Source organism: Ostrinia furnacalis, unplaced genomic scaffold (assembly GCF_004193835.3).
Source record: "Ostrinia furnacalis isolate ACB-3 unplaced genomic scaffold, ASM419383v2 OfSCF5263, whole genome shotgun sequence".
NCBI lineage: Eukaryota > Metazoa > Arthropoda > Insecta > Lepidoptera > Crambidae > Ostrinia > Ostrinia furnacalis.
In genome coordinates, this window is record NW_021135502.1 from 71,439 (window position 1) to 87,857 (window position 16,419).

General features: G+C 49.2%; 1 protein-coding gene across 1 annotated transcript in view; it reads right to left on the minus strand.

Moving 5' to 3' along the window:
* The window catches only part of LOC114360916 (spectrin beta chain, non-erythrocytic 5 kst), a 133,336-nt gene that overhangs the window by 68,158 nt on the left and 48,759 nt on the right, over positions 1 to 16,419 (minus strand). Inside the window, exons 12-16 of the mRNA XM_028315781.1 lie at positions 12,562 to 12,692; positions 11,422 to 11,644; positions 10,210 to 10,415; positions 1,707 to 1,795; positions 380 to 533 (exon numbers count right to left, since the gene is read on the minus strand). Coding sequence (XP_028171582.1) covers positions 380 to 533; positions 1,707 to 1,795; positions 10,210 to 10,415; positions 11,422 to 11,644; positions 12,562 to 12,692 — 803 coding nt within the window. The remainder of the gene's footprint in view (positions 1 to 379; positions 534 to 1,706; positions 1,796 to 10,209; positions 10,416 to 11,421; positions 11,645 to 12,561; positions 12,693 to 16,419) is intronic.

The window sequence follows — 16,419 nt, forward strand, 5'->3', positions numbered from 1 at the left end:
ATGCTTGTCGTCCTTACAATTATTTCTCAGTTGCTGCGAACGAAGTGAGTCGTTTTTGTATTCCCCTCCCATGTCACTTCCATATTTATTTCAGGTTCACCTCTGACTTTTGGAAACAAAATCTAAGACTTGGTTTGGGCTGGTTATTTCTAGTTCTCGACAATGAGGGCTATCGTTTTAGAGCTCACCAGTTAGCGCCACTGTAGAGTAAGGTCCTGTCACTTGCTAGTAGCGAAGACAGTGGCACCAACCGGTGAGCGCGAAAGTGGTAGGAGGACTATCGCATTTGCACTCATCAAGATGGCGCCACTGTAGAGTAAGATCCTGTCAATCGCCAGGGGTGCCAACTGCTAAGTATAAAAACGATAGCCCTCATTACCTCTGTCCCTTGGCGCGGTGTCTCTGCGCCACGTGGTCTCTCGCCCTGAGCTCGTGACGTAACGCCGCGTGTTTGTGTCGCAGCGCGAGCACTGCGCGCAAATCCTTCGCTGCGACGTCCGCGCGGCAGATGCGCTGCTTCTCTGTCACCCAGCCTGTTATAATGAAAAAAAAAAAAGTTAACTACCTGTTCGCATAAGAAGGCTCAAGGTCACCCAAAGAGCGATGGAGCGTGCTATGCTCGGAGTTTCCCTGCGTGATCGAATCAGAAATGAGGAGATCCGTAGGAGAACCAGAGTGACTGACATAGCCCGCAGAATCGCTAAAATCAAGTGGCAGTGGGCGGGGCACATAGCTCGAAGAGCCGATGGCCGCTGGGGCAGGAAAGTTCTTGAGTGGCGACCACGAGCTGGAAGACGTAGCGTGGGCAGGCCTCCCACTAGGTGGACCGACGATCTGGTGAAGGTCGCGGGAAGTACCTGGATGCAAGCGGCGCAGGACCGGTCTTTGTGGAAATCCTTGGGGGAGGCCTTTGTCCAGCAGTGGACGTCTTTCGGCTGAAACGACGACGACCTGTTCGCACTAACTTTGCCGGTTCGTGGAATGCGCGTTCCCTCCCCCAACCGCGATTAAACGCAATTAAGTGTAAAAAATATTTAAAAAAAAAGTTTGCTATAGTTATAGACGCTTTCCTTCGAGTGAAGTCATATCGCCAGTGGCAAACTTATCGCGAACGGATAGTAACTATGGATCATGTGAATAAATAAATAAAATAAAATAAAAAATACTTGACAAGCATCTCAGATTAAAATCTATTGAAATTAAAATTAAAACTTGAATAAATTCGTTATAAATCTAAATTAATATCAATTAAAATTTCAAATGCAGTCAAAAATTCAAATCGAACTAAAACAAATTTTAAATCAAGTCACATTTGTATTCAAATCAAAATTTTGATTTAATTTGAGACAATTAAAAATTCTAATCAAACACTTTGTTTGATTAGAATTAAAAAGACGCGCCCCACCAATGTTTGGTCTGGGGAAGCGCAGGGTGCGGGGAGTTTGATCCGAGCACTCATAGATAATTTTAGTGCTTACCGATAACACTCAAACATTAGCGGAAGAATAGTGGGGCGCGTCTTCACTCCTCGTGGATGGTACGATCTATGTATATTCAAATCAATTTTTATGTACATACGTTTGCCAGCACAAACTGCTGGAGAAAAATACTTGTCAATTTGTTTTTTTGACACTCATTTAGCAAGGTTTATGTGGACCAGAATCAACTGCTGTTTGCTGGACGCATATAAAATAAATAAACCTTACCTTCTTCCTCGTCATGGTCTTCCAAGAACTGGTACAGGTTTCTCGCGTCCTCAAGCCTGGCCTTGCGGTCCTTGGCTGCGGCCACCAGACTGTAAATTAAGGTACATATTAGTATGACCTTTCTAATCTCTATGGAAACGGTAATGACGCTTTGTTACCAAAAGTAGAACATTCGTGCTTTTGAGTTACCAAAAGGAGAACATTCGTGCTTTGAGTTATCAAAAGTAGAACATTCGTGCTTTTGAGTTACCAAAAGAAGAACATTCGTGCTTTTGAGTTACCAAAAGAAGAACATTCGTGCTTTTGAGTTACCAAAAGAACATTCGTGCTTTTGAGTTACCAAAAGAAGAACATTCGTGCTTTTGAGTTACCAAAAGAAGAACATTCGTGCTTTTGAGTTACCAAAAGTAAAACATTCGTGCTTTTGAGTTACCAAAAGTAAAACATTCGTGCTTTTGAGTTACCAAAAGAAGAACATTCGTGCTTTTGAGTTACCAAAAGTAGAACATTCGTAAAACCCATCGAAAGCATCTTACAAGCAGCTGTCGCTGCAAATTTCCAGCTGTTCGGCGCAAATTTCCAGCTGTTCCCAGCGTCAGTCCCCTGTCCAGAGCGTCAGTCAGCTGTCCAGCGATTAGACACCTTGTGCTCCTAGTGTCAGTCACCTGTCCGGCATCTAAACACCCTGGCCTCCTAGCGTCACCTGTCCAGCGCGTCAGTCCCCTGTCCGCTAGTCCCCTGTGGCGCGTCAGTCCCCTGTGGCGCGTCAGTCCCCTGTGGCACGTCAGTTCCCTGTGGCACATCAGTCCCCTGTGGTGCGTCAGTATCCTGTGGCGCGTCAGTTTCCTGTCCGTCAGTCCCATGTGGCGCGTCAGTCCCCTGTCCGCCAGTCCCCTGTGGCGCGTCAGTGCCCTGCCCGCCAGTACCTGTCCAGTCAGTCCCCTGCCCGCCAGTCCCCTGTCCAGCGCGTCAGTCCCCTGTCCAGTCCCCTGTCCAGCGCGTCAGTCCCCTGTCCACTGTCAGTCCCCTGTCCAGCGTTAGTCCCCTGTCCACTGTCCAGCGTCAGTCCCCGCCAGTCCCCTGTCCAGCGCGTCAGTCCCCTGTGTCGCGTCAGTCCAGTGTCCAGCGCGTCAATCCCCTGTCCAGCATCTAAACACCCTGGGCTCTTAGTGGCGTCACCTGTCCAGCGCGTCCTCGAGCGCCCGCAGCTGGCGCGCGAGCTGGGCCCGCGGCGGCTGCGGGCCGTCGGCGGCGGCGCCCTGCCGGACCAGGCGGCGGATGCCCTCGTCGACGGCGCCTAGTTGGAGCTCTTGTAACGCGTGCGCTTGCAACAGGCGCTCCACGTCCACCAGGTCAGGCACCTGTCAGTCTAGTGTAGGTCACTGTGTAGGTCAGTCCTGTCCAGCATCTAGACACCTTAGGATCCTAGCGTCAGTCACCTGTCTAGAGTCTAGACACCTTGGGCTCCTGGCGTCAGTCACCTGTCCAGCGTCTAGCCTAGCTATGTACCATTCAGTGTTTCCCAGCTGCTTTGTACTGACTACAGAATAGATAACTGATATAAGTAAATATAGGTGGTCGTTTGTTTCAGCCAGTCATTTGGCATTTAGACAAAAGCTCCCCTAAGGATTTCCACAACGTGTTCCTAAAACAGAGGACCTAGCTAGTAATGTCCGTTTTCACCATCGATCCCTAATTTTTAAGTGACCCCTATGGTAACACATGACAGGAATTTTGTTTTCATAGGGGTCTCTTAAAATTACTATCAATTAGGGATTGATAGTGAAGACTGGCATTAAGTGACCTGTCCAGCGTCAGTCACCTGTCCAGAGCGCCACCTGTCCGGCGTCTGAGACACCCTGGGCTCCCAGCGTCAGTCCCCTGTCCAGCGCATCAGTCCTCGCCAGTCCCCTGTCCAGCGCGTCAGTCCCCGTCAGTCACCCGTCCATCGCGTCAGTCCCTGTCCACTGTCCAGCGTCAGTCCCTGTGGCGCGTTAGTCCCCTGACCAGTGTCAGTCCCTGTCCAATGTCAGTCACCTGTCCAGCGCGTCAGTCCCCTGTCCACTATCTAGCGTCAGTCCCCTGTCCACTGTCCAGCGTCAGTCCCCTGTCCTTAGACACCTTGGGCTCCTAGGTCAGTCCCCTGTCCAGCGCGTCAGTCCCCTGTCGTCACCTGTCCAGCGCGTCCTCCAGCGCCCGCAGCTGGCGCGCGAGCTGGGCCCGCGGCGGCTGCGGGCCGTCGGCGGCGGCGCCCTGCCGGACCAGGCGGCGGATGCCCTCGTCGACGGCGCCTAGTTGGAGCTCTTGTAACGCGTGCGCTTGCAGCAGACGCTCCACGTCCACCAGGTCAGGCAGCTGTCAGTCTGTAGTGTAGGTCACTCCTGTCTAGAGCGTCAGTCACCTGTCGAGCGTCAGTCATCTGTCCAGCGTCTATACACCCTGGGCTCGCATCGTCAGTCACTAGCTAGACACCTTGGGCTCCTAGGTCAGTCACCTGTCCGTCATCTAGATACCTTGGGCTCCTAGCGTCAGTCACCTGTACAGAGCGTCAGTCACCTGTACAGAGCGTCAGTCACCTGTCTAGATCGCCAGTCACCTGTGTCGTTTCTTCTAAGAAGACACGCCTCACCCCTTTTTGGTCGAAAGAAGCGCGGGGTGCGGGAAGTTTGATCCGAGCAATCCGAGCGGCATTAGTGTGTGATAACAGCGTTGCAATTAAGCGACCTATATCATAGGGGTCACTTAAAAACTAGGGATTGATAAAAACTGGCATTAAGTGACCTGTCCAGCGCGTCTTTCAGTATCCTCTGTCCAGCACCAGTCTCTTGTCTAGCGTCAGTCAGCTGTCCAGCGTCAGTCACCTGTCCAGCATGTCAGTCACCTGTCCGGAGCCTGTTCAAATCGTCAGTCACCTGTCCAGCATCAAAACATCTTGGTCTCCTAGAGCCCGTCCAAAGCGTCACTTGTCCAGCATGTCAGTCACCTGTCCAGCATGTCAGTCCCCTGTCGTCACCTGTCCAGCGCGTCCTCGAGCGCCCGCAGCTGGCGCGCGAGCTGGGCCCGCGGCGGCTGCGGGCCGTCGGCGGCGGCGCCCTGCCGGACCAGGCGGCGGATGCCCTCGTCGACGGCGCCTAGTTGGAGCTCTTGTAACGCGTGCGCTTGCAACAGGCGCTCCACGTCCACCAGGTCGGGCAGCTGTCAGTCTAGTGTAGGTTACTGTGTAGGTCAGTCCTGTCCAGAGCGTCAGTCACTTGTCCAGCGTCAGTCATCTGTCTAGTGTCTAGACACCTTGGGCTCCTAAGTCAGTCACCTGTCCGTCATCTAGATACCTTGGGCTCGTAGCGTCTAGACTCCTTGGGCTCGTAGCGTCTAGACACCTTGGGCTTCTAGCGTCTAGACACCTTGGGCTCGTAGCGTCTAGACACCTTGGGCTTCTAGCGTCTAGACACCTTGGGCTCCTAGCGTCTAGACACCTTGGGCTCGTAGCGTCTAGACACCTTGGGCTTCTAGCGTCTAGACACCCTGGGCTCGTAGCGTCTAGACACCTTGCTCCTAGCGTCTAGACACCTTGGGCTCCTAACGTTAGTCACCTGACCAGCATCCAGGACACTTCTGTGTCAGTCACCTGTCCGTCATCTAGACACCTTGGTCTCCTAGAGCCTGTCCATCATGTCAGTCCCCTGTCCAGCGCGTCAGTCCCCTGTCGTCACCTGTCCAGCGCGTCCTCGAGCGCCCGCAGCTGGCGCGCGAGCTGGGCCCGCGGCGGCTGCGGGCCGTCGGCGGCGGCGCCCTGCCGGACCAGGCGGCGGATGCCCTCGTCGACGGCGCCTAGTTGGAGCTCTTGTAGCGCGTGCGCTTGCAACAGGCGCTCCACGTCCACCAGGTCAGTCCTTGTCCAGCATCTAGACACCTTGGGCTACTAGCGTCAGTCACCTTGACACCTTGGGCTCCGTCTAGACACCCTGGGCTCCTAGTGTCAGTCACCAGTCCAGCGCGTCAGTCACTCGAAGCGTCAGCCACCTGTCTAGAACGCCAGTCACCTGTGTCGTTTCTTCTAAGAAGACACGCCTCACCCCTTTTTGGTTTCGGGGAGTTTAATCCGAGCGTCACTAAAGAAGTGTGTGATAATAGCGTTGCAATTAAGCGACCTATATCATAGGGATCACTTAAAAATTAGGGATTGACGGTGAAAACTGGCATTAAGTCACTTGTCCAGCGTCTAGACACCTTATGCTCCTAACGTCAGTCACCTGTCCAGAGCGTCAGTCACCTGTGTCGTTTCATGTACGAAGACGCGCCCCACCACTTTTTAGTCATTTTAGTTTCTGTGATCTGTGTGTGTTACCATAGGGGTCACTTAAAAACTAGGGATTGATGAAAACTGGCATTAAGTGACCTGTCCAGCACCAGTCTCTTGTCCAGCGTCAGTCAGCTGTCCGTCATCTAGACACCTTGGGCTCCTGGCGTCAGTGACCTGTCCGGAGCCTGTTCAAATCGTCAGTCACCTGTCCAGCGCGTCCTCGAGCGCCCGCAGCTGGCGCGCGAGCTGGGCCCGCGGCGGCTGCGGGCCGTCGGCGGCGGCGCCCTGCCGGACCAGGCGGCGGATGCCCTCGTCGACGGCGCCTAGTTGGAGCTCTTGTAACGCGTGCGCTTGCAACAGGCGCTCCACGTCCACCAGGTGCCGGCCTACTTCTTCGGATTGGAACTGGGCCTGAGGATTAGAAAGAGAAACAGGTTAGCGCATACAGATTGAATATACAGGGTGGAATTTTGTAATGCCACCTGGAAGGAAAGTACTCTTAATATTGTAGATAGAATTTGTTTCTCAAAGAAAACATTCCTTTATTTTTTAAAAGAAATAGAACTGCATACAAAGTTTTCAAAAAATTTGCTTGTCAAACCCGGGAATAGAACCAACTAAAATCTGTCAAAAATTACACCCTGTATTTTTATTACATCGATCGTTAGGGTTAAGTATAAGGATGAAATCTCTCTAAAATACTTGATAAATCTAATGAAAGGATAACCACAAAATCTTAAATTATTTTAATTATGTTACAGAAAATTGTATGGTATGGTAGTGAATTTTCGAAAAATTTACGAAAATCTTTGAATGCAGTTCTCTTTCTTTTAAAAAATAAAGGAATGTTTTCTTTCAGTAAAATTTTCTATCTACAGTATTAAGAGTACTTTCCCTCCAGATGGCATTTCAAAATTCCACCCTGTATAGGGTGTCCCAAAATGTTAACGTGACACTGACACCAGAGTTGAATGAGCTTAAGACGCATCTAAGAAGTGGGATCGTAACCTAGATTAATTGGTTAAAATCTGGTCTTTTTTTCTGTCGGCAAGCTTATTTTCTTTGAATGCTGTATTTGCCTGTAAAGGCATATCTTTTAGATTATACATGTAAATTGATATGTTGTTGGTAAATCTTAAACAATAAATAAATAAACCGTATCAACTCGAGGCGAACAGTATTCTTGGTATGAAACTCAATACTACAACGCACACTTATGTGCATAATCCGCGTAACGTAAACGCCTCGCCTCGCGGATGACAGCACGCTAAAGGCGATGATAGCTTGCGAAAGGCGATATGGTGTTGATCTCTTTCCGAGTTAATAAATAAGTAAATAAATCTTTTGGACAATTTCACAGCTAGCAAATTTTGCAGCTAGCCCCAAAGTAAGCAACTCAATGCTTGTGTTATGGGTGCTAGCTTAACGGATATACTACTTATTTTTTTTAAATTAAATACATACATATTATACATATTTACACCCAGACCCGTCACAGAAATTAAAATTCATCATTTCAATTTCTGCCCGGCCGGGAATCGAACCCGGGACCTCTCGGCATAGTAGTCCGTTCTGAACCACAACACCAAACGGCCGACAAAATTAATAAGTCTGCTATATCCTTAACTCAGCATTACTCATACTACAGTTCCAGATGTATTCTCAAGCATTGTAGAACAGTTTAGAGCTGGGTGGAGGTTCACAACACCATTATAGATATGAAACCACAACTACGTCGTGACGTCACATCTACGCTCTGGTACGGACGGGGCAAACGCGGGGAGGTGTGTGAGTGCGAGGGAGAGTCGCATTGCAGTGAGTTGCGCAGTTACTCGATCTGGTTGTATTTGGTACCTATGTTATGCAAATAAACGTTTTATCTATCTATCTATCTATCTATGTCTTCCCAGTTTCACTTAACAGCGCCATAAGGTAAGCCAACTTAACCAGCTGGCTTCTGTTTCTCCAGCAGTTCAAGCAGTTCCCTCCAGCGCTGTAAGACAGCTGATTCTACGTAGGATGGTATTAACTCACCTTCATCTCCTGCAAAGTCTGTCCAATGGTGTCTGCTTCTCTTAAGAGCGCCGTGAGGTGAGCCAACTTGGCCAGCTGGCTCCTGTGCTTCTCCAGAAGTTCCAGGAGTTCCCTCCAGCGCTGTAAGGCAGCTGATTCTACGTTGGATGGTATAAACTTACCTTCATCTATTGCAAAATCTGTCCAATGGTGTCTGCTTCTCGTAACAAGGCCATGAGGTGAGCCAACTTGGGCAGCTGGCTCCTGTGCTTCTCCAGAAGTTCCAGTAGTTCCCTCCAGCGCTGTAAGGCAGCTGATTCTACGTTGGATGGTATAAACTTACCTTCATCTCTTGTAAAGTCTGTCCAATGGTGTCTGCTTCCCTCAACAAGGCCATAAGGTGAGACAACTTGGCCAGCTGGCTTCTGTTTCTCCAGCAGTTCAAGCAGTTCCCACCAGCGCTGAAAGACAGCCAGTTGTACGCTGGATAGTATAAACTCACCTTCATCTCTTGCAAAGTCTGCCCAATGGTGTCTGCTTCCCTCAACAAGGCCATGAGATGAGCCAATTTGGCCAACTGGCTCCTGTGCTTCTCCAGAAGTTCCCTCCAGCGCTGTAAGGCAGCTGATTCTACGTTGGATGGTATAAACTTACCTTCATCTCTTGCAAAGTCTGTCCAATGGTGTCTGCTTCTCGTAACAAGGCCATGAGGTGAGCCAACTTGACCAGCTGGCTCCTGTGCTTCTCCAGAAGTTCAAGCAGTGCTCTCCAGCGCTGTAAGACAGCTAGTTCTACACTGGATGGTATAAACTCACCTTCATCTCTTGCAAAGTCTGTCCAATGGTGTCTGCTTCCCTCAACAAGGCCATGAGGTGAGCCAACTTGGCCAGTTGGCTTCTGTGTTTTTCCAGAAGTTTCAGCAATTCCCTCCAGCGTTGTAAGATAGCTGATTCTACACTGGATGGTATAAACTTACCTTCATCTCTTGCAAAGTCTGTCCAATGGTGTCTGCTTCCCTCAACAAGGCCATAAGCTGAGCCAACTTGGCCAGCTGGCTCCTGTGCTTCTCCAGCAGTTCAAGCAGTTCCCTCCAGTGCTGTAAGACAGCTAGTTCTACGCTGGATGGTATAAACTCACCTTCATTTCCTGCAAAGTCTGTCCAATGGTGTCTGCTTCTCTTAAGAGCGCCATGAGGTGAGCCAACTTGGCTAACTGGCTTCTGTGCTTCTCCAGCAGTTCAAGCAGTTCCCTCCAGCGCTGTAAGACAGCTTGTTCAGTCCGTGACACGGCTTCGGCGCCGTGGNTCCGCTGTGTCCTGAAGAAAATTTTTTTTTCACCTACTTTTTTCAAAAAAAGTACCATACAATGGTACATATTTATAATCCTGATAAATGTAGCTTTCAGGACATATTTTTTTATTAGATTATCTCCAGTGGTTTAAAAGTAAACGACGTTTATTTAAAAAAATACTTTTTGGTTTTTGTGAATTTTACTCCATATTTCTATTTTTTTGTATGAAAAGGCAAAAAGTTTGTTCTAGAAATGAATTCGCCATCCTTTGATTATCCGAAAATGACACCACACTTGCCCTAATTCCCATAGTTTTGAAGATATGGGCCTTAAAGTGAAGCGCGGCAGAAGGAAACTTGCCCCCCCCTCCCCCTGCTACCACAGGGGGGGCTCCCGATGTCTACCGACGGAAATCTACTCAGGAGCACCCAAAGAACAACTGGTGCAAAAATGAGCCTTCTATACCAAAGTGGAGGGGTCTCCATACAAATCATTGCACTAAATTCCCTACTATAATACGTAAACATCATCCAGCGATTGCAACAGTGTCGGAGTAACATAATGTAGAAGTAACGTTTGTCCAGCGTCAGTCACCTGTCCAGCGCGTCAGTCACCTGTCCAGTGTCAGTCCCCTATCCAGCGCGTCAGTCCCCTGTCCACTGTCCAGCGTCAGTCCCCTGTCCAGCGCGTCAGTCCCCGTCAGTCCCCTGTCCACTGTCCAGAGTCAGTCACCTGTCCAGAGTCAGTCACCTGTCCAGCGCGTCAGTCCCCTGTCCGCCAGTCCCCTGTCCCCTGTCCAGCGTCAGTCCCCCGTCCAGCGCGTCAGTCCTCGTCAGTCCCCTGTCCAGCGCGTCAGTCCCCGCCAGTCACCTGTCCAGCGCGTCAGTCCCCGCCAGTCACCTGTCCAGCGCGTCCTCGAGCGCCCGCAGCTGGCGCGCGAGCTGGGCCCGCGGCGGCTGCGGGCCGTCGGCGGCGGCGCCCTGCCGGACCAGGCGGCGGATGCCCTCGTCGACGGCGCCTAGTTGGAGCTCTTGTAACGCGTGCGCTTGCAACAGACGCTCCACGTCCACTAGGTGCCGGCCTACTTCTTCGGATTGGAACTGGGCCTGAGGATTAGAAAAAGAAAGAGAAATCAGTTATAGTCCGGTCGCCGAGCACATAGAATTTTGTCCAATGACCCCAAGCTACCCATCCTTATCGCTCGCGCGTAATTATGTTGCTGTCGCGCTCGCACACTGCGGGCGCCCGTCGCACAGTCGCGACAGCAACATAATTACGCGCGAGCGATAAGGATGGGTAGCTTGGGGTCATTGGACAAAATTCTACGTGCTCGCAGACCAGACTATAAAAGTGTGCCATAAAGGCCTCCAGCATTGACATGATAAAGTGTACCACAACGCTGACTTGGTATGTGACGTGACTAATGTTGCCAGATCCAAAAACAGAAAAGCCGGATTCAGTGCTTAATTTGACCGGACATTTTACCCTAAAAGGCGGACATACACCTGGGAACTCTAGACGTGACATGACCATTCCCCGAAACCACTGAAATGGTCATGTAGTTTATCCTCTAAAAACCCTATTTTAGTGTGTCGCTTTGGAGTTGGCAAACATATACCACACACATCTTGAGTTCCAGACGTTACATATAGAACAGTTTATTAGAGCTGGATAGAGGTTTCTGTGCAATAGTTCCCTTTACGACACCATTAAAGAAAAGTAAACCTAGCCAGTGCTTCTCAAAGACTTCCAGCAGTATCTCCAGCAATGTAAAACGTCTTGTTCGTTCCTGAATGGTATAAACTCACCTTCATCTCTTGCAAAGTCTGTCCAATGGTGTCTGCTTCCCTCAACAACGCCATGAGGTGAGCCAACTTGGCCAGCTGGCTTCTGTGTTTCTCCAGAAGTTCCCTCCAGCGCTGTAAGGCAGCTAGTTCTACACTGGATGGTATAAACTCACCTTCATCTCTTGCAAAGTCTGCCCAATGGTGTCTGCTTCCCTCAACAAGGCCATGAGGTGAGCCAACTTGGCCAGCTGGCTTCTGTGTTTCTCCAGAAGTTCCCTCCAGCGCTGTAAGGCAGCTAGTTCTACACTGGATGGTATAAACTCACCTTCATCTCCTGCAAAGTCTGTCCAATGGTGTCTGCTTCCCTCAACAGCGCCATAAGATGAGCCAACTTGGCTAACTGGCTCCTATGCTTCTCCAGCAGTTCAAGCAGTTCCCTCCAGCGCTGTAAGACAGCTTGTTCAGTCCGCGAGACGGCTTCAGCGCCGTGGTAGTTCTCGCGAACTAGTTCTGCTGCCATAGCGGACAGGTCTTCGAAACGTTCCGTTCTGGAAGGAAAACGATGTTGTTAAGAAAGGTTTAGACTAGCAATAAAACTTGCAGAAGTTTACTTCCTAGCTAGCTTTCTTAGCCGCCTCTGTGGTCTAGTGGTAATACCACCTGCTTCAGACGCAGAGGTCCCGGGCTCGATTCCCAGTGGGGGCAGATTTTTCTGTTCAATTTGGTTGGTGGTAGGGCTTGTTCTAAGTCCGCCTGGCTAGATTACACCATCTGTCATCATTAAGTCTGTCGCCATAACAACAATGTTAACAGCATTGTTGTGTTCCGGCAGTTAGAGGTAAGATAGCCAGTTCCTCCGTGGTTGAGGATTCCGGGTGAAGCTCGCTTCCACCTTCGGCCTGATCATCACTTACCATCAGGTGAGATACAGGCTATGCTCACCCGACGGATATGTTTTCAAGTATGTCAGTCGAAATGGTAAATGGTCCACCACGTTTGTTCCTACACTATACTGCACCTAGCACTTGCAGCGAAAGGAACGAAAGCTGATAATAGTTTCTGCCTTTATTGGGACTTTCTTTCATCTTCTGGGAATAGTGTTGCGACTTCAACCCATAACCTCTAGGGTCCAGCAGACGTCTGACGCTCACCTGGCAGTATACCAATTGCAACGACGGGAAAAAATGGTAGAAATGGTGGTGGATAGGTAGGACCTTTATTTGCCTTGGTCAAACTTGGGTTGTAGTTTGGTTGGTTGGGATTTTTTTATGCATAACAAGGCAGGTATTTGACCATAATCGCACCTGGTGTTAAGTGGGATGCAGTCTAGGATGGTACATATCTGCCATGTAAGTGCCTATTCACTCTCGCCTTGAAAAGGCCCGGATTATAGTCTTCGGATTTGGACCTGGACATCTCCTTGAGGTAGCCCTTGCGGAGACGCTGCAGCAGACACCTCACTCACCTGGCGAGTATATCCGCGGAGATAGCCTCGTGTTTCTTGACGGTGGCGTCGACCTGCGCCAGGTTGGATCCGTAGCGAGGGTCTGAGAGCACCTGGATCATCTCCTTTAGGTAGCCCTTGCGGAGTACACTCTGTGGGAGACATACAAAAATATCATGAAGATTGGAAGGATGGCGTTGGATGCAGGCTGCTACTAACCGGCAAATCTGGAAATCATTAGGTTGAATCGAACAAATGACAGCCTTGATCCAGCAGAGTAGAATATTAGCACTTACATTCTAACCATGGATGTCGTACACTATGGGACAAATATGAAAACATTGTCTATCCAGGTATGGGCAGTGTATTCAAAAGAGTACTTCAAACTATCTCAAAAAGTTGAGGTCTCAAGTAAAGTAAATGTTTAGAAAGCCATAAGTTACATGTTTTATACTATTATTACTATTTATTTAGACTAAAATCGGTTATTACCACATAATGCTTACCTTGGTGTTGAATTTGTAGTTGAGTTGTTCTAATCTCTGCTGCCGCAGGAGTTCTGTCCTCAGCGCTATTTCACGCGCGTGCTCCGCCTGAAAATAACATAATAGATTAACCATCGACCCCATAACGATATCACGATATCAATGTGACATGCAAATACATAAATGTGTCCGTTCTCCTATATTGTAAGCACACATTGTAAAAATTACTGCCAAATTATTCGAAATTAAACAAAACAGTTGTCGTCGTTCCACCATTCTGCATCGTATTAATGTGAAAGGAAAGCTTCGATCTCCATATAAACAGTCCTAACTTCCAAACCCTAGCCAGGTCTTAGACAGTTACTCTGCAGAAGACAAAGGAACAACGCCCGTACTTACAAACGATGCTTGCTTAAGTGAAGGAAGCAGCAAACCGAATAGTAATGTTTGTGAATACGGGCGTAAATCTCTTAGTCCTGACCTGTTAAACCTCCTAACAGACTCTTACACAATGATCTCTGAAAACATATAGATCTCCAAGTCCTGACCTGCGCGAGCTACTGCCAAGCCCTCTCCAGGTCTAAGTCAGTTACCCTGCACTAACCAAAAGGAGTCTCCAAGTCCTCCTGCTAAACCTCCTGACTGACTCGCTCTAGGTCTAAGACAGTTACCAGCGACTCTGCATTGAAACAGGAATAAATCTCCAAGTCATGTGCTGCTAAACCTTCGGCAGACTCTCACCAGGTCCTAGACCAATGGAAATATCTAGAATAAATCTCCAGGTCCTCACCTGCTCCAGCTGCTGCCAGGCTCTCTCCAAGTCTTGAGGCAGCTGGCCCTCGAGCGGCGCCCAGGTTTCACCCACCAGGCTCTTCTGCATCGTGTTGATGTGGAAGAACGGCTTGCATATCGATGGAAACAGTTCTTACCTGCTGCTGCCATTTCTAGCCAGGTCTTACGCCTTCTAAATTGATACTAGAGAACATTTTTCAAGGTAGCAGTCTTGCTCCAGGTCTTGATTTACTTTAGGAGCCTGAGGCCCGTGGCGGCGCACTAGTGACCTGTGCTACATTAGCGGACGACCCGAGGGGATAATGCAATGCACACATGGGTTACTTTTAAGACCGTGACTGTATATCTTTCTTTTTTATACTTTTACAAAGAGAAAAGGGGAAAAAGTCGACTCATTTTTATCTATAGAGAGACATACTGTCACGGTGACGTAGCCCGTGCGCGCGCGCCTTAATTGTCTATGTTCAAACATGCTCCATTACCAAGCTCGTTCCAGGTCTAAGACTGCATGAAAAAAAGCAATAAATCTCCAAGTTCCGACCTGTTCCAGCTGCCAGCCAAGCCCTCTCCAGGTCTAAGACAGTAACTGTGCATGAAAACAATTAAATAAGTCCTGTTCAGCTAAGCCTTGTGACTGACTCGCTCCAGGTCCTAGACTCTGCAAGAAAACAATGGAAATATCTAGAATAAATCTCCAGGTCCTCACCTGTTCCAGCTGCTGCCAGGCTCTCTCCAGGTCTTGAGGCAGCTGGCCCTCGAGCGGCGCCCAGGTCTCGCCCACCAGGCTCTTCTGCATCGTGTTGATGTGGAAGAACAGGGCTTCGATCTCCGAGCGCTCTTTATACCTGGAATGGAGGTTAAAATATTACAATTGCCGTTTTAAATAAGTAATTTTTCAGTTCTCTTAATCTTTCTTAAAATCTATGAATGAATGGCTTTAATGACTATCATCATCAACAGCCCTTTACAGTCCACAGCTGGACTATGAGCCTCCTCCACTAAAGTGGAGGGTTTTGCCATAATCCCCACGCTTGGCAGGCGGGTTGGAGATCGCAGTTTATAAGATTGATGTTTTTCAGAGAGCGCTGCTGCCCGTTTTTATTTGATGTGTAGTCCCTAAGACGCCTCTTACGACACCCGCGGGAAGAGTAGGGCTTGGTGACAAATGTATTCTACTCTGCCGTCATCACACGGCAATTGTGCAATTAATGACTATATTCTTACTTAAAGTCGCTGACCTATCTAGCCAGCGTGAGGAGTGAAGGTCAAATTCTCCATTTGGGGAAGTAAATTGGGGATGGTTGTGCTTCTGCAGTGATGACTAAATAAGAGACCTGATTATGTTGGTGATGGAACACAGGTCACTGCCTTCAAGCTATAGATTCTGGCTAAAGCCTGGTCCGTGAGCACATAGAATCCCGTCCAATGACCCCAAGCTACCCATCCCTATCGCTCGCGCGTAATTATGTTGCTGTCGCGACTGTGCGACGGGCGCCCACAGTGAGTGTGCGAGCTTTAGAAACGAGTGATGGGAATAGACTCGTGTCTTGGTAGCGACCTGATGTTTGAAGAGGTAAGATAGCCAGTTCCTCCGTGGTTGAGGATTCCGGGTGAAGCTCGCTTCCACCTTCGGCCTGATCGTCACATACCATCAGGTGAGATACAGGCCAAGAGCTTCCTCGTTGTGGATAAAAAAAACTGGATCCCACTGTGTTAGTGGCTCTATGTGCATTCACTCAGGCAGCTTCTTTCCTATCTGGTACTACTTAAGAGCGACCTGATGATGGTGATGATGAAACACTGGGGTCACTGCTTTCAAGCCACAGGAATGGCAGCGATGGGAACGAGAGGTGGGAATATCTTGGCTACATAGGAATTGTATCGGTGGGATCGTGAGGTGGGAGTAGTCCCGTGTCTTTATGGATTCATGTGCACTCACTTGGACATCTCTAAGGACCCAAATAATCCAATGGAAACCTAATGATGGAACACTGAGCCTGTGCACTTATTTGGGTGACTTCGAGCTGTCCACTATTGTTTAAACGAGACCTATGATAATGGTGATGGAACACTAAGGTCTACTAAAGCTGTAGATACACCAGGAGTAGCAGCGGTGGGGCCGTGAGAATAGTCCCGTGTCTTGATGGCGAAGAAAATTTTGATTACTTGGGCGGCTTTTCCACGGTTCTATACTGCTTGAAAGCCAGCAACAGCCGCTGTATGCCATCCAGCGAGTTAGGCAGCAGATGCTCAAGCTATTAATCCAGGCTACACAGGAGTTGCAGCGGCGAGAGTGGGAATATTCCCGTACCTTTGCGGCTCTATGAGCTCTTTCTTGGGCATTACTAAACTCCTGTACTGCCTGAAGGAACTGTTAGCTTTACTTGTACTTACTTCGGTGGCTTCTCGACGGTTCTGTACTGCTTGAAAGCCAACAGCAGCCGCTGGATGCTATCCAGCGAGTTAGGTAGCAGAAGCTCAAGCTGTAAATCCTGGCTACACAGGAGTTGCAGCGGCGAGAGTGGGAATATTCCCGTACCTTGGCGGTTCTATGACCATTTTGGGCATCATTAAACTCCTGTGCTGCCTGAAGGAACTGTTA